This window comes from Scomber scombrus, chromosome 15 (genome assembly GCF_963691925.1).
Source record: "Scomber scombrus chromosome 15, fScoSco1.1, whole genome shotgun sequence".
NCBI classification, from domain to species: Eukaryota; Metazoa; Chordata; class Actinopteri; order Scombriformes; family Scombridae; genus Scomber; species Scomber scombrus.
In genome coordinates, this window is record NC_084984.1 from 21,298,245 (window position 1) to 21,315,387 (window position 17,143).

The following is a 17,143-nucleotide window of genomic DNA, read 5'->3' on the forward strand; positions in this document are numbered from 1 at the left end:
CAAATAACCTAGTCATTTCATCAGACATATGCTGGTATGTACACTATCTTTTTATTCACATTTTTATTTTAATATGAAATGGTTTGCAATAACTTGATCCGTTATTCTCCACAATTTAGTTAACAAGGTTTTTAGTTCAGTGGTTTAGTTGTATGTATCGTCTTCCTGATAAACTAGGAGCAGACAGTGACACACTGGAAATATCTATTGTTGATAAAGCTGTAACTCTTTCATTAGTCATTAGTGTGCTGGATCTAAAGTCTTAAGACCTGCTTTAGTGAACAGAATTGAATTGAATTGTTACTTGACATGTAAGTTTGAAATAAAGAATAAGTCTTAGGAGCTTTCTGTTCAGCAGCAGATAAACTCACGGTTGAATGTGCTTTATATTATAAATAAAAATATATCAGTTGGTTTTATCACTATAGTCCAGTGACTTTAGCTCTAGCTCCACCTTGAGGTTGAAATATGTGACTTCGAGTTAAATAACTTGACAGCTATTAAATGGTTTGCCATTAAATGTGGTACAGACACATACAGTATAAATTGTAATAATGATGAAGATCCCTGACTTTTCATCTAGCACCATCATCATGTCAAAACTTTATTTTGTCAGTCCTGTTACAATGGAAAAAAGACATGACTTCTAAATACTCAATTGGCTTAGTTTTTAGTAATGTATTGTTTAAACACAGGTTAGCAGCACACAAACAACAAAATTAACACAGTATATTACCATGCATCTTTTAAAAAGTCCCTCATTGATCAGAAAACTGGAAAGTAACCACTCAATCATAAAGTAATATGAGTCACCACTACCAATTGCTTCATATTGCTGATGTGGAAATTAACCAGTTACTAAGTGTCCAACCTTTTAGCTGCTTTGTCATAGGTTGAAACCTGATTACAATGCACTGGCATGAGCTGTATAAAACAATTGACCACAGTTCTGTAGAATTTTTCTTTTTCTTTCCACTTCCCTTTGCACAAGTCTTTTACAGTCACAGAGGAAGTCAGTTGGACATGAAAAGCCTTATTTGTACAGCAACAGACAAAGAAACATGACCAGAATGCAGTGCAGCCATCTAATATGATCAGAGGTACATGAGATGGTGGAAAAGGTGGTATAGCAAAAAACGTCTGTGTTGAACATCACAGACTCAGATGGTAAAGAATGTCGGAGTGGAGGAAGAGAATCCCAAGAGTGAGCTTTTTCTTTGTGTGTGGATTTTTTAAATATGTACAAGTTTGTAGTAGTGTGTCACAGGCCTCTGATTATGAGAAAGAGTCAACACAATATCTGTAGCTGTCACTTTGACATAATAGGCAGCAGTTCTCCTTTTGCCTTCATCGTTTTGATCTTGGCCTTAATGTTGTCGTCCATCGCCTGTCGGCAGCGGTGAGCGTAATGCGCCAACGTCTCCTCCTTCTCATCCCATGGCGCCAGTGCATGAAAGACCTCCGGAGCGGCTAGGCTGAGCTCGGCAATGGACGCTGTACGGGAGATTGTGTTGCGGTCCACACCGACCCGGTCAAAGGCCACTTTCATGGAGACACTTCGCTGAAACTCTTGAAGGGCGACCATGTAACGTGCTATCACCCCCGCCATGTTTTTCACTAGAGAGGAGTGGTACAGGGACAGTAAGAGAGACACAAAAAATCAATATTAACAACAAGAATGCATTCTAGGCTACTGGTGCCACAGTAAGATGCTGATATCAGAGTTATACTGTAACGTCCTTACTCCTGACTCGGGTGTTTTCACCATCCCGGGTCCCCTTGCTCTTTAGAGTTCGGTGGCGTTCTAAAGGGTGAAAGTCTGTTTCATCGAACGAGTCAAACAGCGTTGACGTATCAAAGCCTGTCACATCGTCAGAAGAGGTCATGTGTGAACTTCCCGGTTCCATCTGATTGGAGCAACGAGGAAACCTCTTCTCTACAATTAAAATACAAAAACAACATAATTATTGTTTGGAGTAAACAAATATTATTTGTCAATGCAGTTTTAATTTTGTCTCCTATTTGATCTTGGCATTCCTGGACTACCATATATGTTTAGTCTGCTCATTTACTGTTTGATTATAACTATGATGATTTATTTGACTTCTTTTACTACTTCTGTTGTTACCAGTATAATTGATGTCATTATTGTTTTTTCCTTACTGTTTGTGTCTGTTTTATGGTTATTTTTTCACTATTATTTGAGATAACTTTGCATAAAAGATTCTACCAGACAGCAATGCAATTGGTTTATCAACTACTCCTTCAATTTTCGAGAAAAACTCTACCTGGTCGGATTTTGTCCTGTAGGAAGTCAAAGATGAGTTTGGCTTTCTTGGTGAGTTCGTGCTGCAGCAGCTCTTTGTCCTGCTTCAGACTGGAGATCATCTCTGTCATCTGCTGGTTTCGACTGTGTTCGGCACAAAGTAACGCTCGCAGCTTCTCCAGCTCTTTCTGGGCCCCTGCTGATTTTACACAAACAAAGAAAACCCTCAAATAGTAAGGCCGGACAGTTGGATATAAACATACATACAAACAAGGTACAAAACCAGCAAACTGCTGTGTTTTAATAATAGTATCACTCTTCTGTTTCCACTTCTTTCCAATTAGAGAAAACCTGCATCAGACTAAGACACAGGAGCAAAACTGTTTGTTCTTGTTCTTTTGACATCACGTCAATTAGGAATTTTAACTTAAAAAAACATTTCAGTATATTTTTTTCTATTAGGGAACAGGGAATCTTGAGTTCCGACTTACAATCAAACACAGTAGTTCATATAGAAACGTTATACCTGTAGTCATCTCTGTAGTCTCTTTGGCAGAGCTGCATCTCTCTGCCTGCTCTGTGGTCCTTGTTGTGCAGCTGCCTCCGACCAGCAGCTCCATCTCTGGATCCACTAGTCCCTCACTCACTAGATCCTGGACACGCTGCCCAGAGGAGTCACTGAGCCGCTGAGGCTGAGGGTCGGGTGGTAGGGCCTTGTTAGGCAACAGTGTGTGTTTGATCGGTGCTTGATAAGCCTGTGAAAGATTGACAGCGTCTCTCTCTGCCTTGCAAACGATGTCAGCGACAGCCTCGTAATCATCTCCAAAGGTTGCCTCCTGCTTGACCTTCTTCCCCGCGACTCCCCCCGAGCTCGTTGACCCTCCTGGTGTCGCGCCTCTCTTCCTGGATGGGCGAGGCTCGTAGTCCCCATCCTCATCTGTGGCTGACGAGTCACTTCCAGCCATGTCGAACAGCCGGCTGCTGAACTCCTCTCCCTCTGATGCTGCTTCGTTGCAGAAGAGGTCACATGACGCCCTCACTGCCACCTGGAAGGTAAGATGAAGAGCTACAGACTGAATCTTCATGTGTACCGTGTGTCCCAAGCACTTAAAGCTGAACTTGAAGTGAAGCTGAAGTATTGAGCTTAATTCCTTTATTTTTATTCAATTCGCTTTACCTTTTTGGATGGACGCCCTCCAACGAACCTCTCCTGGCCCTGGAAGGTATTTACTGAGCCTGTGCAGCCGTTGCTATGGTCACTGAGGGGCCAGTGGTAAGCATGACCAGCGCTACAGCCCCACATAGCTACAGGGATGCTGCTGCCATGGAGACCGGACTCTGGTGTCAGCACATTACCATAGGAACCATGGGTGAGATGCTGCAGGCTGGGGATGAGGTTGCAGATGGTACCGTGACTGTGAGCCCAGCGGACAAGTTTACACAGACTCTCTGAAGTGGTCTGAACCAGGTTGGACATGATGGAAACCTACAGCAGAGAGAGGAGAAAGTGTCAGCAGCTGCTTAACTGCTGTGCTGATCAGTTTGTTGAAATAGTTTAAGCACATACTGTACATTGCAGGCAATTACGCCATCAGGCCCAACCATCAGATGTTCAGCAGTTGTGAAGGCTGCCAAAAAATGTTTTCCATTTAAAAAAATATATATTTCTTATACATTTAGATGCTGTTACATGTGCAGCCACTTTCCCAGTACATGTCCATGATGAGGTCAAGATTTGTGATTCAACTGGCCTTTTGCTATTTTCATCTATAAGTTAATTTTACATTTCTTTCATTTGTGTTTCATGTTTATTTAGCTCAAAACACCTGCAAAGGTTTCCTGAGCCTTTAGATGATCTCTCAGTCTGGTTCAGTGGGCTTCACAATCATAGGGAAGACTGCTGACTCGACAGTTGTCCAGAAGACAGTCATTGACACCCTCCACAAGGAGGGTAAGCCTCAAAAAGTCATTGCTAAAGAAGCTGGGTGTTCACAGAGTGCTGTATCCAAACATATTCATAGAAAAAGTTGAGTGGAAGGAAAAAGTGTGGTAGGAAAAGGTGCACAAGCAACAGGGAGAACCATGAGTTTAACTTTTTAAATTGAATTACGGAAATATTTTCCACGATATTCTCATTTATTGACATGCACCTGTATATGTATTCGAATAGTAATGCATTCAATACAGACAATGATAGAATGGACAGTCCTTATATTTCATACAGACATTAGAACACATTTTTTTGCAAAATTGACATTACCTTTTTTTTAACCACGCATGCGCATACATAGACATGCACGCGCACAGCTGCCTGAGTGAACTATGCATGCAACAACTCTTACTTTAAACTACAATCAAACCATCATTCAGATCAAACCTTGTGCATTATGAGACTGTACGTGTCATGTCTGTCTGTAGGCAGAGCACAATGTATCAGGCACAGGAACAAAGCCTCATCAGCCCTTCATCATCCATATTTACCTTTTTTTTAATAATCACTAATGAAAACCTCTCAGCAGCGAGTCCACGCAGGTTTCACATAATCACATCATCGTCCTCATTTAATCCGCATGCGTCAGACAGAAGAGACTCTTTGCCTTGTTATGATGCAAATAATGTTTGATTGAACATCATGAATATCACATCAAACGTGCAGCATTTGTTTAATTCTTACATTCCTTGTCTGGAGGGTTTAACATCGCCACAATGCAACCACAAAGTCGCCTTACTGCCATCAGCTGGACTGGAGGAAGAACTGTTGTCTCCTCCTACTGTGTGATCAACACTGACCTCTGCTGGCCGCACTGATTATATTATATTATATTATATTATATTATATTATATTATATTATATTATATTATATTATATTATATTATATTATATTATATTATATTATATTATATTATATTAGCAGCAATATCTAGGATCGTGTCTGTCAGTCTTTAGGCAAGTTTTGAGCAAAGAGTTTTGAGCCAATTTAATTTTATATTTGGGCAAATATAAATGCCCCCATAGACATGCTTAAAGAAAATAGAAAGTATTTAAAAATAATAAAAAAAATAATACATTTTATTATATATAAAAACACAAATATAATACATTGTTATGGTTTCTGTCTGTTATGTCATTTTTCTCAAAATGTTACATTACCTCATTAGAAATGTTCAGAGTTGAGTTGTTTGACATGCTGATAAGTGTATTCCTATTGTATGTTTACTGAAGGTCTCCTGTTCCCACATCACACGTTGCTGTGATGTCACACCATCATGCCTGTTGTAACACATTTTAATGTCAGATTTAATGTAAGCAGAGAGACTGATGTTCACTCTTCAGCAAATCAACATGAATAACAGCCTTCAAGTGTCAAACTCTGCACATGCATCATTCTGCACAATGAAGTGGAACAACAAGCACAGCACAAATTTGAGAGGAATTAGACTTTAAAGTTCAGTGACGCTGAAGTTCAGTCTGTAGCTGACTCTGGTCATATGGTGCAGGTTCATTAGTTTGTGTCTAACATGTAGGCCTATTTTAAGCGTTATCATTGAATTAGGTAATACAACCCATTCAGAGGTTTATTGGTTTACTATAGTTAAGTTACAGTAAACCAGTAACAAACTGATATGGGAGGAAATGTGCTTGCAAAAAAAGAGATATGCTGAATAATTAAAACACAAACGCAGACTTAATTTTCAGTTTCAAGTGACTTGAAAGGTGGAAACCTATGAGATCACTGGGTTTTTATACTTAATATGATCAAATAGCTTATATCTACGCACGACAGTCTATTGACGAGTGTGTATGTAATGTAAAATGAGTTCATGTGGGTTTTTTCCTATGAATTCAGTGACTTGACTGAACTTGCCACTGGCTCCACCCTCCGTTAGTCAGCCAGTCTACTACGTGTTCGGACTGGTGCCTATAACTTACAAGCATCTCGGGGGAGAGAAGAGGAGGAGAAAAAGAAAAAAAGGACTGTACCCTGGCTCTTATGTTGAGAAATAAAAAAGCCACGCACCCATTGCAAGTCTGACAACTTTCATCTTCAACCGGGATCATCTCTTGGATAGAACATATCATGTAAAGGCAGGTTTCCTCTGCGTTTTCCGACTTGGATTAAGTTCTGCATGGAAACAAATGATATTTGAACCCGCAAAGAGGAGCGGAGAGAGGGGAGGTGGGTGTCGGGTACAAGTCTCTGTGTTTTTGCTCTTGTTCTTTTATGCATGGATGTCGGATCAGTTTGATTGTGACAAAAGTGGGAAATCATTGTTTTTGTCGCTGCTGCTGCGTGAAATAAATGTCATTCAAGTTTCAGAGAGATCTTAAAGGTTTAATCCGGGGATAAAAGCAAGTATTTGAGGTAACTTTGCAGTGAAAAGCAGACAGAACCAAAGAAAAGGCACAAAATAAGATTAGTAACAGTGAAGTCATGGCGTTGAAGGCCAGGGTGTTGTACGACTTCAGCTCTGAGAATCCAGGAGAGATCTCCATAACAGAGAATGAGCTGGTGACTCTGTTCAGTGAGGAGGAGCTGGAGGGTTGGCTGGAGGGGGAGAACAGCAAGGGGGAGGCTGGCCTCTTCCCTGCCTCCTATGTGGAGATCGTCAAGGACCACATCACCTCTAACACCAACAACAACGGTTTCTCCTCGCCCAAAACCAAAATGAGCCCCACCCACACCTCATACGCCCCCCCCGAATCCCAGTCTCAGAGAGGGCTCGGGGCAGGTAGCGTTGGCAGTGGAGGAGGCAGCTTCCACACCAGCCAAGGCAGTGATGACGATTGGGATGATGACTGGGATGACAGCTCCCCTGCGACCAATGCGCCCCCAGGTCTGGGCACCACACCCCCCCTGTACCCAGTGACAACATCCTTGCCTGGGCGGCGTGGCAGCGCCCCACCACATCAGCAGCAGGCCAAGAGCTCAGCCACGGTGGGGAGGAACCTCAACAGGTTCTCCACCTTTGTCAAGTCCGGAGGGGAAGCCTTCCTGCTCGGGGAGGCCTCTGCCTTTGTGAAGGATGGGGACAGGATCTGCGTGGTGATGGGGAAGCACGGGCCCGAATGGCAGGAAGACCCGTACCCGTTCACGTGCACCATTGATGACCCCACCAAGCAGACCAAGTTCAAAGGCATGAAGAGCTACATGTCCTACGGCCTGACCCCAATGCACACCAATGTACAAGTCAACCGCAGGTAGAATCCTTCTCTTTCTCTTATTGTTCCCACTCTGGAATTTCTATTAATTTATCGTATCACTTAAAACAAATGTTCCTATGGCCACAATTGTTCCTACAAAATGACAAAAACAGAGCTAAATGGCCTTTTGCCATATACATCTCCCAGGAATCTCTCAAATCCTTTTCTGAGATTCCTTCTGCACCTTTCACATTGTTTCCTTGTCAGTAGGTCTTATGTCTCAAACCAACACATGCTCCCTTACATTTCCCGAAACATCCCCAGAATTCCTCACACCTCTTCTACTTCTCTACAGGTACAAACACTTCGACTGGCTCTACGCCCGGCTCGTGGAGCGTTTCCCTGTCATCTCTGTGCCACATCTTCCTGAGAAGCAGGCCACCGGCCGCTTTGAGGAGGACTTCATCTCCAAGCGGAGGAAGGGCCTGATCTGGTGGATGAACCATATGACCAGCCACCCTGTGCTGGCACGGTGCGATGTTTTCCAGCATTTCCTAACATGCGGGGCGGATGAGAAGGCCTGGAAACTGGGCAAGAGGAAAGCAGAGAGGGATGAACTGGTTGGAGGCAATTTCTTCCTCACTATCAGGTACAGTAGGAGTCTGGATTAATTACTGCTTTAATACTGTATTCAACATCTTTACTACAAGCCTATAAAGTAAGCAGACACAGACAGGCCCTTGATTTCCTTCATGCTGTAATAAACTGTATTTAATGAAGGTATAAAACTATTCAAAGTGTCTATAATCTAACAAGTAGCTGTTGTAGATGGTTGCGTGTTACTGCTGTTGATATGTTTGAAATGCAGATGACATGACATCAAATCCTGGTATTTCCAGCAGTGTAATTGATCTCAAACAAGTTTGTTGCTATTTTTCATCAACATTCAAGAGTCATACAAAAAGAAATGCATTAAAGAAGAGGTGTAGAGGCTAACAGAATGCAATCCTGCTATAAAGTTTCCAATAATGGCCATCATCTGATCACCTTATTAACTTGAAAAAAACTCTTGTGGGTCTAGAGTCTTCACTTTTACATGATCTACATCGATAACTGAAGGTATCAAATTCGCCCCCATTCCTGGAGATTGTAAAAGCTAATCTGGGAAATGTAGGCGATCACTAGCTGAAGTAGACCTGAAACATGTGGCAAGTTGAAAGAAAGAGGGATGCTTAAATAAACAGCATAGCGGTCAAACCCGAGTTTGTGGCGTTGAATTACACAGTTCTGTTTTTTCCGTGCTAAGTTCAGTGACTGATATTTGCCCTTTAGCAAGTCACTGTTATCAGTTTTCCTTGTTTCATTGTACTGAAATAAGGCTTTCATCGCTGGGAGTGCCTGATAATGAGGGTGAGATAAGCAAGGAGTGGAATAATCTGCTTGCCCAAGTGTGTGGTATAAAGATGATGTAATGTTTGAATAAAAAACATTTAATAAAACATAATGGACTTTTAAAGCCAAAATTATAAACCCACATGATCATGACATGTAGAATACATTCTTAATTTTCCATCAGCACGCCGGATGTCCCACTGGACCTTCAGGAAGTTGAGAGCAAGATCGAAGGTTTCAAGAGCTTCACCAAGAGGATGGACGAGAACAGCGTAGTCGTGAACGCCACCATCAACGAGTTCGCCCGCAAACAGATTACAGGATTCAAGAAGGAGTACCAGAAAGTCGGACAGTCCTTCAAACTCCTGTCACAGGCGTTTGAGCTGGACCAGCAGGCCTACTCAGTGGGTCTTAACAAGGCCATCGCGTACACCGGTGAGGCCTACGAGGTGATAGGAGACTACTTTTCTGAGCAGCCACGCCAGGATCTGGATCCTATTTCTGATCTGCTGGACCTGTACAGAGGACATCTGGCCAATTTTCCTGACATCATCCATGTACAGAAAGGTGAGGAAGTGTGTATCTTTATGTAAATATTTGTCAATGTAAGAAACTTGTATCTTAATGTGATGAATCCGGGTTTGAGCTTGTTTACACACCCCCACATTTCCACATAGTTTGATTTATAGTAAATGCCAAATATGTGAAACCTTAAAAGGGAAGAAATAGTCCTGCGTTGAGGGAAGTGATGAAAGAATTACTTGGAAAATGTTACATTTTGACCAAAAAAATACATGCTTGCAAGAGGTGAAACAGATGCAGGGTCTAGCAAATGCTTCTTCACAGGGAAGTCAGAGGTCAAAGGATTATCTTCAAGTAGAGCTGGTAGGGACTCAGCAGTCAGGACTTTTGCTCGTCGACATTTCTGCAGGGTGGAGGGTTGCAGACATAACCTAGGGATGAGTAATAATATGAAGCCTCACGCTCTGTTTCCTGGCTGCAGACTGTAATATCTTGTGAAACAAGAGACTCATGGATTTGTTTATTTTAACCTGCCTTAAGAATAATTAATGATGGTCCTAAAAGCCATCCAGCCTGTAGCTTCTATTAATCACGTCAATGTAAAGGCTGACACTATACAACGACCCAGATTCTGACTGTTTTCTAACCAAGCCCAACATCTGTTTTCATTTACTGACTTGAAATGTCAATGTGGGTCGAAAACTGAAACCCATTGGCCCATCCATTGTAATGCTGGGAGCCTGTGCTCAATCACTGGAGAGCACACAAAAACACACATACACACACACACACACACACACACACACACACACACACACACATGTACAAAGGACTTGCAGAGGAGTTAGCTTGTTAGTTCCCTGCAGGTTGGGAGGAGGGAGTTGCTCCTGGCACGCAAAGCCCTGACGTTTGCCAAACCTAGAGGCACTGTTTCTATAGTCCACTGAGATGTGTTCTCTTGATACAATCACAGCTCCGAACTATGGAAACACTGCCTGAATCCCAATAGACTCTGTGACTGACAGGACTTCACCTACTTTCTGATTGACAAATGAATACATTGTTTTATGTCCTCCAACAACTTTACCTGAAATCTTTTACACAAGAACACACCGTTTCACTAAACTGTTATGTAAAAAGTTTAAAGACCTTTTCAGAAATCATTCTAATTATATTTGTACAATCATTTTGCCCTCTGTACAATGTACAGTCAATAACGCCAAAAGTCCTCTCATGTACGATAATTTGATCATTTGGTGATGCTAAGTATTAGTACAGGGCAACATGTACATGCTATGTCCCACAAGTTGTGTCAGCTTCTGCCTTCCAGGGCGGTGGGAAATAAAAAAAACTCACATCTATAGCACAGAGGAAAGACACATCAAATTGGACAGTAACCTAGATGTCTAGGGCAGTGTCTAAACATCACACTGTTCAGAAAGCTTCTAACATGCATGCCTTATTATCCGGTGTGCCTCTTTTGGTGAGATATTTTACATTAGCCATTTAGAAAAAAATGTTTTAAGTCATATTTGTCTCCACGCATCTTCGAAATTGAACTCTATGGCGTGTCCATGAAAGCAGCGATATTGCAGCAAGCACAGGGAGCAGCAGCAGACCATGTTTCCTGAAATTACATATTTACACCTATTTGTTCTCTTGATTATGACCCTTGTACAATCATTTTCCTCAAAATACGATAATTTTAAGCCTCTGCTATGGTACTTTAACATTTCCCATCTGGCAATGCTGCTTTGAATAGTAATTTGTGATATGGTTTTTCCACCAAAAAAAAGTTTAATTACCTTGTTAAAATCCCCAAAATGCACCTCCTACTGCTCCCTCACTAAAACTTGGGAATTTACAGTCTTTTATTCCCTCCTTATGTTTCCCTGTTGAGCCTTGATGGAAGGATAGTAACAAAAAGAGAGAATTTAGCGCTGACTAACTTTGAAATATATCCAGTTGATTTGACTAATTTGGACAGCTGAAGCTTCATATTAGCTTAGAATAAACTTGAAGTACCTTTTTGCACAAAACAAGGACTTTCCCCAATTACTTATATTGAAAGTGTATTATGAGGGATCTTCTAATGGTCAATATGAACAGAAGGAATGATTACAGCAAGAACATTTGTCAATGTACATTTCGGCACCTGACTGTTGTTTTAAGACAGAATTTAAATAAATGGTGAATCTGTCCTTTAACTTAAGACTTAAGACTTAACAGAACTTACTGTAGCTTGGTAGCCATTTAAAGCAGAAGTTGTAAGAGAAGGGTATGAAATAGTAATTACAATGAAATGTCTTTAGAAGTTCTCCAAAGGACTGAGACAAACCATTTTATGAATTACAAAATAATCCAAACTGAGATACAGGAAAGCCCAGAATAGGTCTGAGTAATCCATTGCTGTCGTCATAGGAAACTTCTTGTTTTTTTGGGAGTATTTGCTGAGTGACATCAATGAATACATCCCCACAATGCAAAGTCTGCACTACTTTAATAGGCTTGAAATAACTACCTTTAAAAAAGACAGCCGGTTTAGTCACAGTTTCCATGACATTTGATTTGGTGAAGGGCCTTCATTGAGAGAAGCCTTTTCTCTAACCAAATAAACCATTTGAAAACACTCTTTTGATGTAGCACACTAAAGAAAACCAGACTGCCGAGGTTTTTACATTTTCAAAGACATCAGCCTTCATACCTCTCAGCAGATCTACAGTACATTCCTCAAATATTTGTTTGTCTCATGTGCTGCTGAACATTTTCCAACCAAATTACAGAAACATAGCAACATTGCAGATGAGATTAATTAGAAAAACTGCTGCTGGGCAATTAAAGCAGACAGCTTTGTTGACCTAAAAGTCCCTGTACAGTATCGTCCGACATTGCTGGTTCAGTCTGTGAGGTCCAAAGGCTACATCTGATTTGAATGAACGGAGATTCTTGGGCCTCTTGTCCTGTGTTGCCCTGGGACTGCAGGAATGCAAAATGGAGCGGTCTCAGGATTAGTTTCCCCTCCTCCTCTTTTCTTCTCCCTCTTTTCCTTCTTCCTCCTGGTGATACAGCGAGTTTAAGAGAAGAAGGAAGAAGAAGGAGAAGAGGGGAGGGGTGTGTGTGTGTGTGTGTGTGTGTGCGTCTGTGTGTGTGTGTGTGTGTGTGTGTGTGTGTGTGTGTGTGTGTGTGTGAAGGGGGGGGGGGGGGGGGGGGGGGGGGGGGGGGGTGCAGATAGTCACAGAGCTCAACAAGTTTCCCACCATCCAACAGTACGAGAGTTCAGATTACAGCACCATAATCGGCTTGGCAGCAAGAGCAAAGTCCAAGTTCATTTCACATTGCTACAGTGTATTGGTGCACGTATAGTGTGTGTGTTTTCAGTGTGTGCATTTGTAGAAAGATTGCACTTTGACTCTTTCTCCTTGTTAAAGATGAGGTCAACAATGTCAAGACTGAGAGCATTGCCAGATGACCATCTAGCTCATCATTTCCTCCTCTTACTGCCATCTTAGCAGTTCACTTGAGTTCCTCTTAATATGTTTTCATGTGTCATGTCTATCCAAACTATACCACTTCCCCCCTGAAAGTTGTTTCATTCCATGACTAGGCGTTGAGTAACTTCAAGAAAACCTGGAGGAAACAAAAAAAAGCAGCAATAAGCACATTCCTGCTTTGTGAAAAAATGTCATGATCAGACTCGAGGTCAGTTCGGAGAATTTGGGTGAAGGACAAAATCTGGTTCAATTTAACTGTACTAACATTTTTTTAAAGGTAGGAAAAAACAAAATCCCTCTGCCTTTTGCAACGCTTTGATTTCCTCTTGACATTGCTGAGAGCTGAGGTCCTGATGTCACTTTGGGTCTGGCCACTGTTCCCTTAGCTACAGCTCTCTTATTGAGGGTTTCATTCAACAGTCTCACTAAAAAGTGGAACTTGTAGTTCACTGTTCCAAGTTAAATAAAGTAACAACTATAGCACATGTTATTCAAATTTGCACTCTTCATGACTTTAATAAGGTTAAAGAATGAGTCATATAGCATTCACAAGGCCCAGCAGCGTGCTTATTATATGTGGTACAGCAGAACTTTTTCATGGAAGGCATTTTGACAGTAGGAAAAGCACAGGTGTAAATAATAAAATGGACGACAACTGAATTCCATTTAGATGCTATTAATGTTAGTAACACTGACATCTGACTATGAAAAGGCCTATCCTAGCTGTTTCTCCAGTGTCCTCTACTAACGTCATTTTACCAACTATTGAGCTGCAGTCTATGCTGTCTGAAAAGAATGTCTATGGTCGTTTCTCGTAGCTTAATTGTCTGTGAGCTACAGCCAAGAGACAGTTAGTTTAGCTTAGCATAAAGACTTGTTGCAGCTAGCCTAGCTCTCAAAAGCTCTCAAAGGCAAAAAAATGTAGGCCTATCTACGAGCAACCTAAAGGCACACTAATTAACACTTTATTTTACATTTGTTTTATCCATAAAACCTAAGCTAAGCTAACCTATATTGGCTTTAGCTTCACAATTAATGTACCGAAATGAAAGTGGTATCAATCTATCATCTAACTTTCAACAAGAAAGCGAATAAGCATACTTAAAGCTATTTAAATGCTGCTAAATATAACATTTTTCATAATCCCTGCCTACGAAAACATGCCACGATTTAGCACCGCACATGATCTTTAGCAAGGTTATGGTTTGGTCATTTTCCTAATTATATGTCATTGTGATTTTGAAATATAACTTGGAAGTTCCACTTTTACTTTGGCTCTCTATATTTGCTACCACTTTGTGTACCTGCCACCACCTCTCAATCTTATCTATCTTATCTTTATCCCTCCCTATCTCCTCCACATTTTTCCAGGTGCGCTGACCAAGGTGAAAGACTGTCCAAAGCAGGAGGGTGAGCTCCACGACCGCTGCAACATCATCTCCTGCGCCACACTGGCGGAGATCCAACACTTCCACCGCACACGCGTACGAGACTTCCGCTCGCAGATGCAGCACCACCTCCGCCAGCAGATCGGCTTCTTCCAGAAGATCACCTCCAAGCTGGAGGACGCGCTCCAGAGGTACGACGATGACCAGTAGGAAGGAAGGGAGAGAAGAGAGAAGTTGAGACTACAAAGGCTTTGAGGAAATGGGGAGAAGCCTGAAAAAAAGGAATGGACAGGATGATTGATTGGTTCAACCTCCAGTAATGGAGAACATATTATCATCCTTAAGAGAGAAAAACCTTGAGACTTGTGATGTGATGTATCCTGGGCCTGGTACAAGTGTTAGAAGAAATATGCCACTCTATAAAAAGAAAAAATATATATAGGCCACTAGACTGTGGAATGACAACTTCTTGGATTATGTGGACAGTTCTGATGAATGTACCAGTAACATGGATTTCCTGACACTCCAGGCACATCTTGTAACTCTGCAGGACTGCGACAGATATTGAAAACAGCTGCTCTCAGTATGACAGGGCTGCCTCTCTGTTCCCGGTTTCAGGGTCATGTGACATATCCATGCCTCCGCTGCCTCACTGCTTCAATCAGGAACACTTTTCTCCTGACAGAAATGTAAAGATGAAACTCACCAAATCACTTTCACTTTGAAAGACTGGATGAAATCAATTGAATGATTTTTGTTTTCTCAGTTTGTGTTTGCTTTTACTTGAATGACCTGCTCAGTATTTTTTGGATGGGATGTAAAAGTATGCAAGTATTTGTGAATATGGAGGCAAAGTGGGCATAATCTACTCTGTGTGATATTCATTACAGTTAACCATCTCTCACACACAACTCAGACATTGTCACATCATTAAAACCGTTAATTTTTGGATTGTAGTTTGTGCTGCCTGACCTAACACAACAGTGGATTCAGCTAAGGCTGATTTTATTTTTTTGACCATGTGGCTGCTTGTTTAAAGAAGCAGCTCCACAGTTCATTTTTTCTTTGGGATGTTTTTTATTGAAACCTGAGGTCAACATCTGTCTTTCTGCTTTCCCTCAGAAAGCAGAGGTCAGACTGAGGGAACAGACACTTGGATACAGTGGAAGATTTCGAACCTTCATTTTCTTGTTTGAAGCCATTGAGTGTAGACTTTTTATGTGATGATAAGATATTTCAAATTCTTTTCTGTGTTTTTTGTCAAAAAAATCTGATAATCCTGGGGGGGAAATAAGAATTATTTTGTTTTTAGCCCATTCATCTCAATGTAATCAGGTCAGATCAGTGGTGTATATAACTGTCATCTACAGTGTTGTTATTGTAATACTACCATTTAAAGGGGCACCAAAGTTGGAAATGTTTCAATTCTAAATATAGTGGCTGTAAGGATGGTTGCCCTACTGTTAATGCAAACCAGCTACTTCAAAACATTCCCGTTAAACCAACCAGTAACCAGAATACGATCACAGGCTATTGCGAGTTCAATTACAGTATTCTCTGTTGAAGGATACCACAGTTCTCAGTGGTTTGCAAGATTTTCTGCAACCACTGGATTATGAATACATTTTCAATAAAAGCTGACATTCTTGAGAAACATCCGACATACAGCATCATGTACTGATTAATGGGCCTGATTCAGAGCAATTGCCGCATTCAGTCAGTGGGAGTTATAGGATGAATACTCAGAGGAGGGTCAGGATCTGGTAAATATAACCAATATGCTCCCAAAGAAAAGTAACTGACCATAACTGAGATAGTCAGCTGAATGTGTTACAATGGTTTACAGTATTTTCTGCTGTCAATTTTACTATGGTGTTTCTGGTGAATGTTGTAATTTAAGGTGCGACTTCACATTCCTTTCCTGGGATTTCACTCTATGTGGTTAATAACGGAGCAAACTGACAGTGTAGTTGTGGTTTTCAACACAGTGCACTTGAGACGGTTTCTTAACACATTTAATGTAACACAATGGGACAGCATTTCAGTACCTAAATGAAAGTAGAATGTATTTCAATGATGTATCTCTACACAGGCTTTTAATGTCAGCTGTTTTCTCTAAATATAACTTTAACTTGATCTGTTTTGTGTCTTTTGATGAATATTAATATTTTGTATTCATAATATTCAGATATCTCGTTATTGAGTTGTCACAGGTTACCACCGACAGCACTGTTTATCAAGATCAGGGAAAGCCCATATTCTGAATATGAAACACTCTAATCTGCTGTCTTGGATTTGATGATATTACACAAAATATATAACACCATCACCAACTACTGACATTTCACTTTGGCTAACAGTAGCACAATGCATAGTACCCATAAAAAGAACAATGCAAATACAGTGCAGTGTTAAAATAATAGTTTTTACCTCAAAACATTAAAAAAATCATCAATGAAATGTCAAATATTCCTGTTGTAATAAGATTGACAACCTTTTTTGGAGCAAAAAATGTGTGTAAAAGCTGATGAAATCACATAGAACAGCATAACATACTTATTTATATCATAATGTCAGACTGTCTCACTCTTTACAATTACGGTGGTATTTTTTTTTTTAAGAAAAAAAAAAGAGCTGTATTCTTTATGTTTCCAGCGCCATGTTTTTTCTGAAGAAAAGCCTGTTATCACTTGTTTTCTCCTGTGGATACGGCAGCAGTCCAGTCCCTGATATCTGACACCACAGTTTAACAGACTGCAGGTCAGGTTTCTACAGCCAGAGGCCCTCCATTATTTAGACCTGCCTCTTACTCCTCAACTCTTTGTTTTCAATTGCTTCTTTAATGTGTTTTAATAACTATTTCAATTAGTTATTTTACTTAATATTCTGAATCTGCATATTCTTTTCTGTCATAAAGATGTTCTAAATATTGGGATCAAGA

General features: G+C 40.8%; 2 protein-coding genes across 5 annotated transcripts; one reads left to right on the forward strand and one right to left on the reverse strand.

The window, feature by feature from the left end:
• Positions 1–601: 601 nt before the first annotated feature.
• On the reverse strand, positions 602–4,994 carry LOC133995442 (uncharacterized). 4 transcript variants are annotated; one of them, XM_062434834.1, is made up of 7 exons: positions 4,748–4,994; positions 4,093–4,265; positions 3,444–3,752; positions 2,793–3,312; positions 2,289–2,465; positions 1,745–1,936; positions 602–1,617 (listed from the first exon to the last, which is right to left on the reverse strand). In XM_062434834.1, exons 3-7 carry the CDS (start codon positions 3,741–3,743, stop codon positions 1,310–1,312), a joined length of 1,497 nt encoding a protein of 498 aa, XP_062290818.1. In that variant the 5' UTR covers positions 3,744–3,752; positions 4,093–4,265; positions 4,748–4,994; the 3' UTR covers positions 602–1,309. The 4 variants fall into 4 exon arrangements, with proteins under 4 accessions (XP_062290818.1, XP_062290819.1, XP_062290816.1 ...); XM_062434835.1 differs by lacking the exon at positions 4,093–4,265 and having other exon boundaries at positions 2,289–2,462; XM_062434832.1 differs by lacking the exon at positions 4,093–4,265.
• Positions 4,995–6,234: 1,240 nt separating this feature from the next.
• Positions 6,235–15,211, forward strand: LOC133995620 (sorting nexin-18-like). Its single transcript, XM_062435092.1, has 4 exons — positions 6,235–7,466; positions 7,765–8,058; positions 8,986–9,368; positions 14,186–15,211. The coding sequence occupies exons 1-4, from the start codon at positions 6,700–6,702 to the stop codon at positions 14,410–14,412; spliced, it is 1,671 nt and encodes a 556-aa protein (XP_062291076.1). The 5' UTR covers positions 6,235–6,699; the 3' UTR covers positions 14,413–15,211.
• The last annotated feature ends 1,932 nt before the right edge of the window (positions 15,212–17,143 follow it).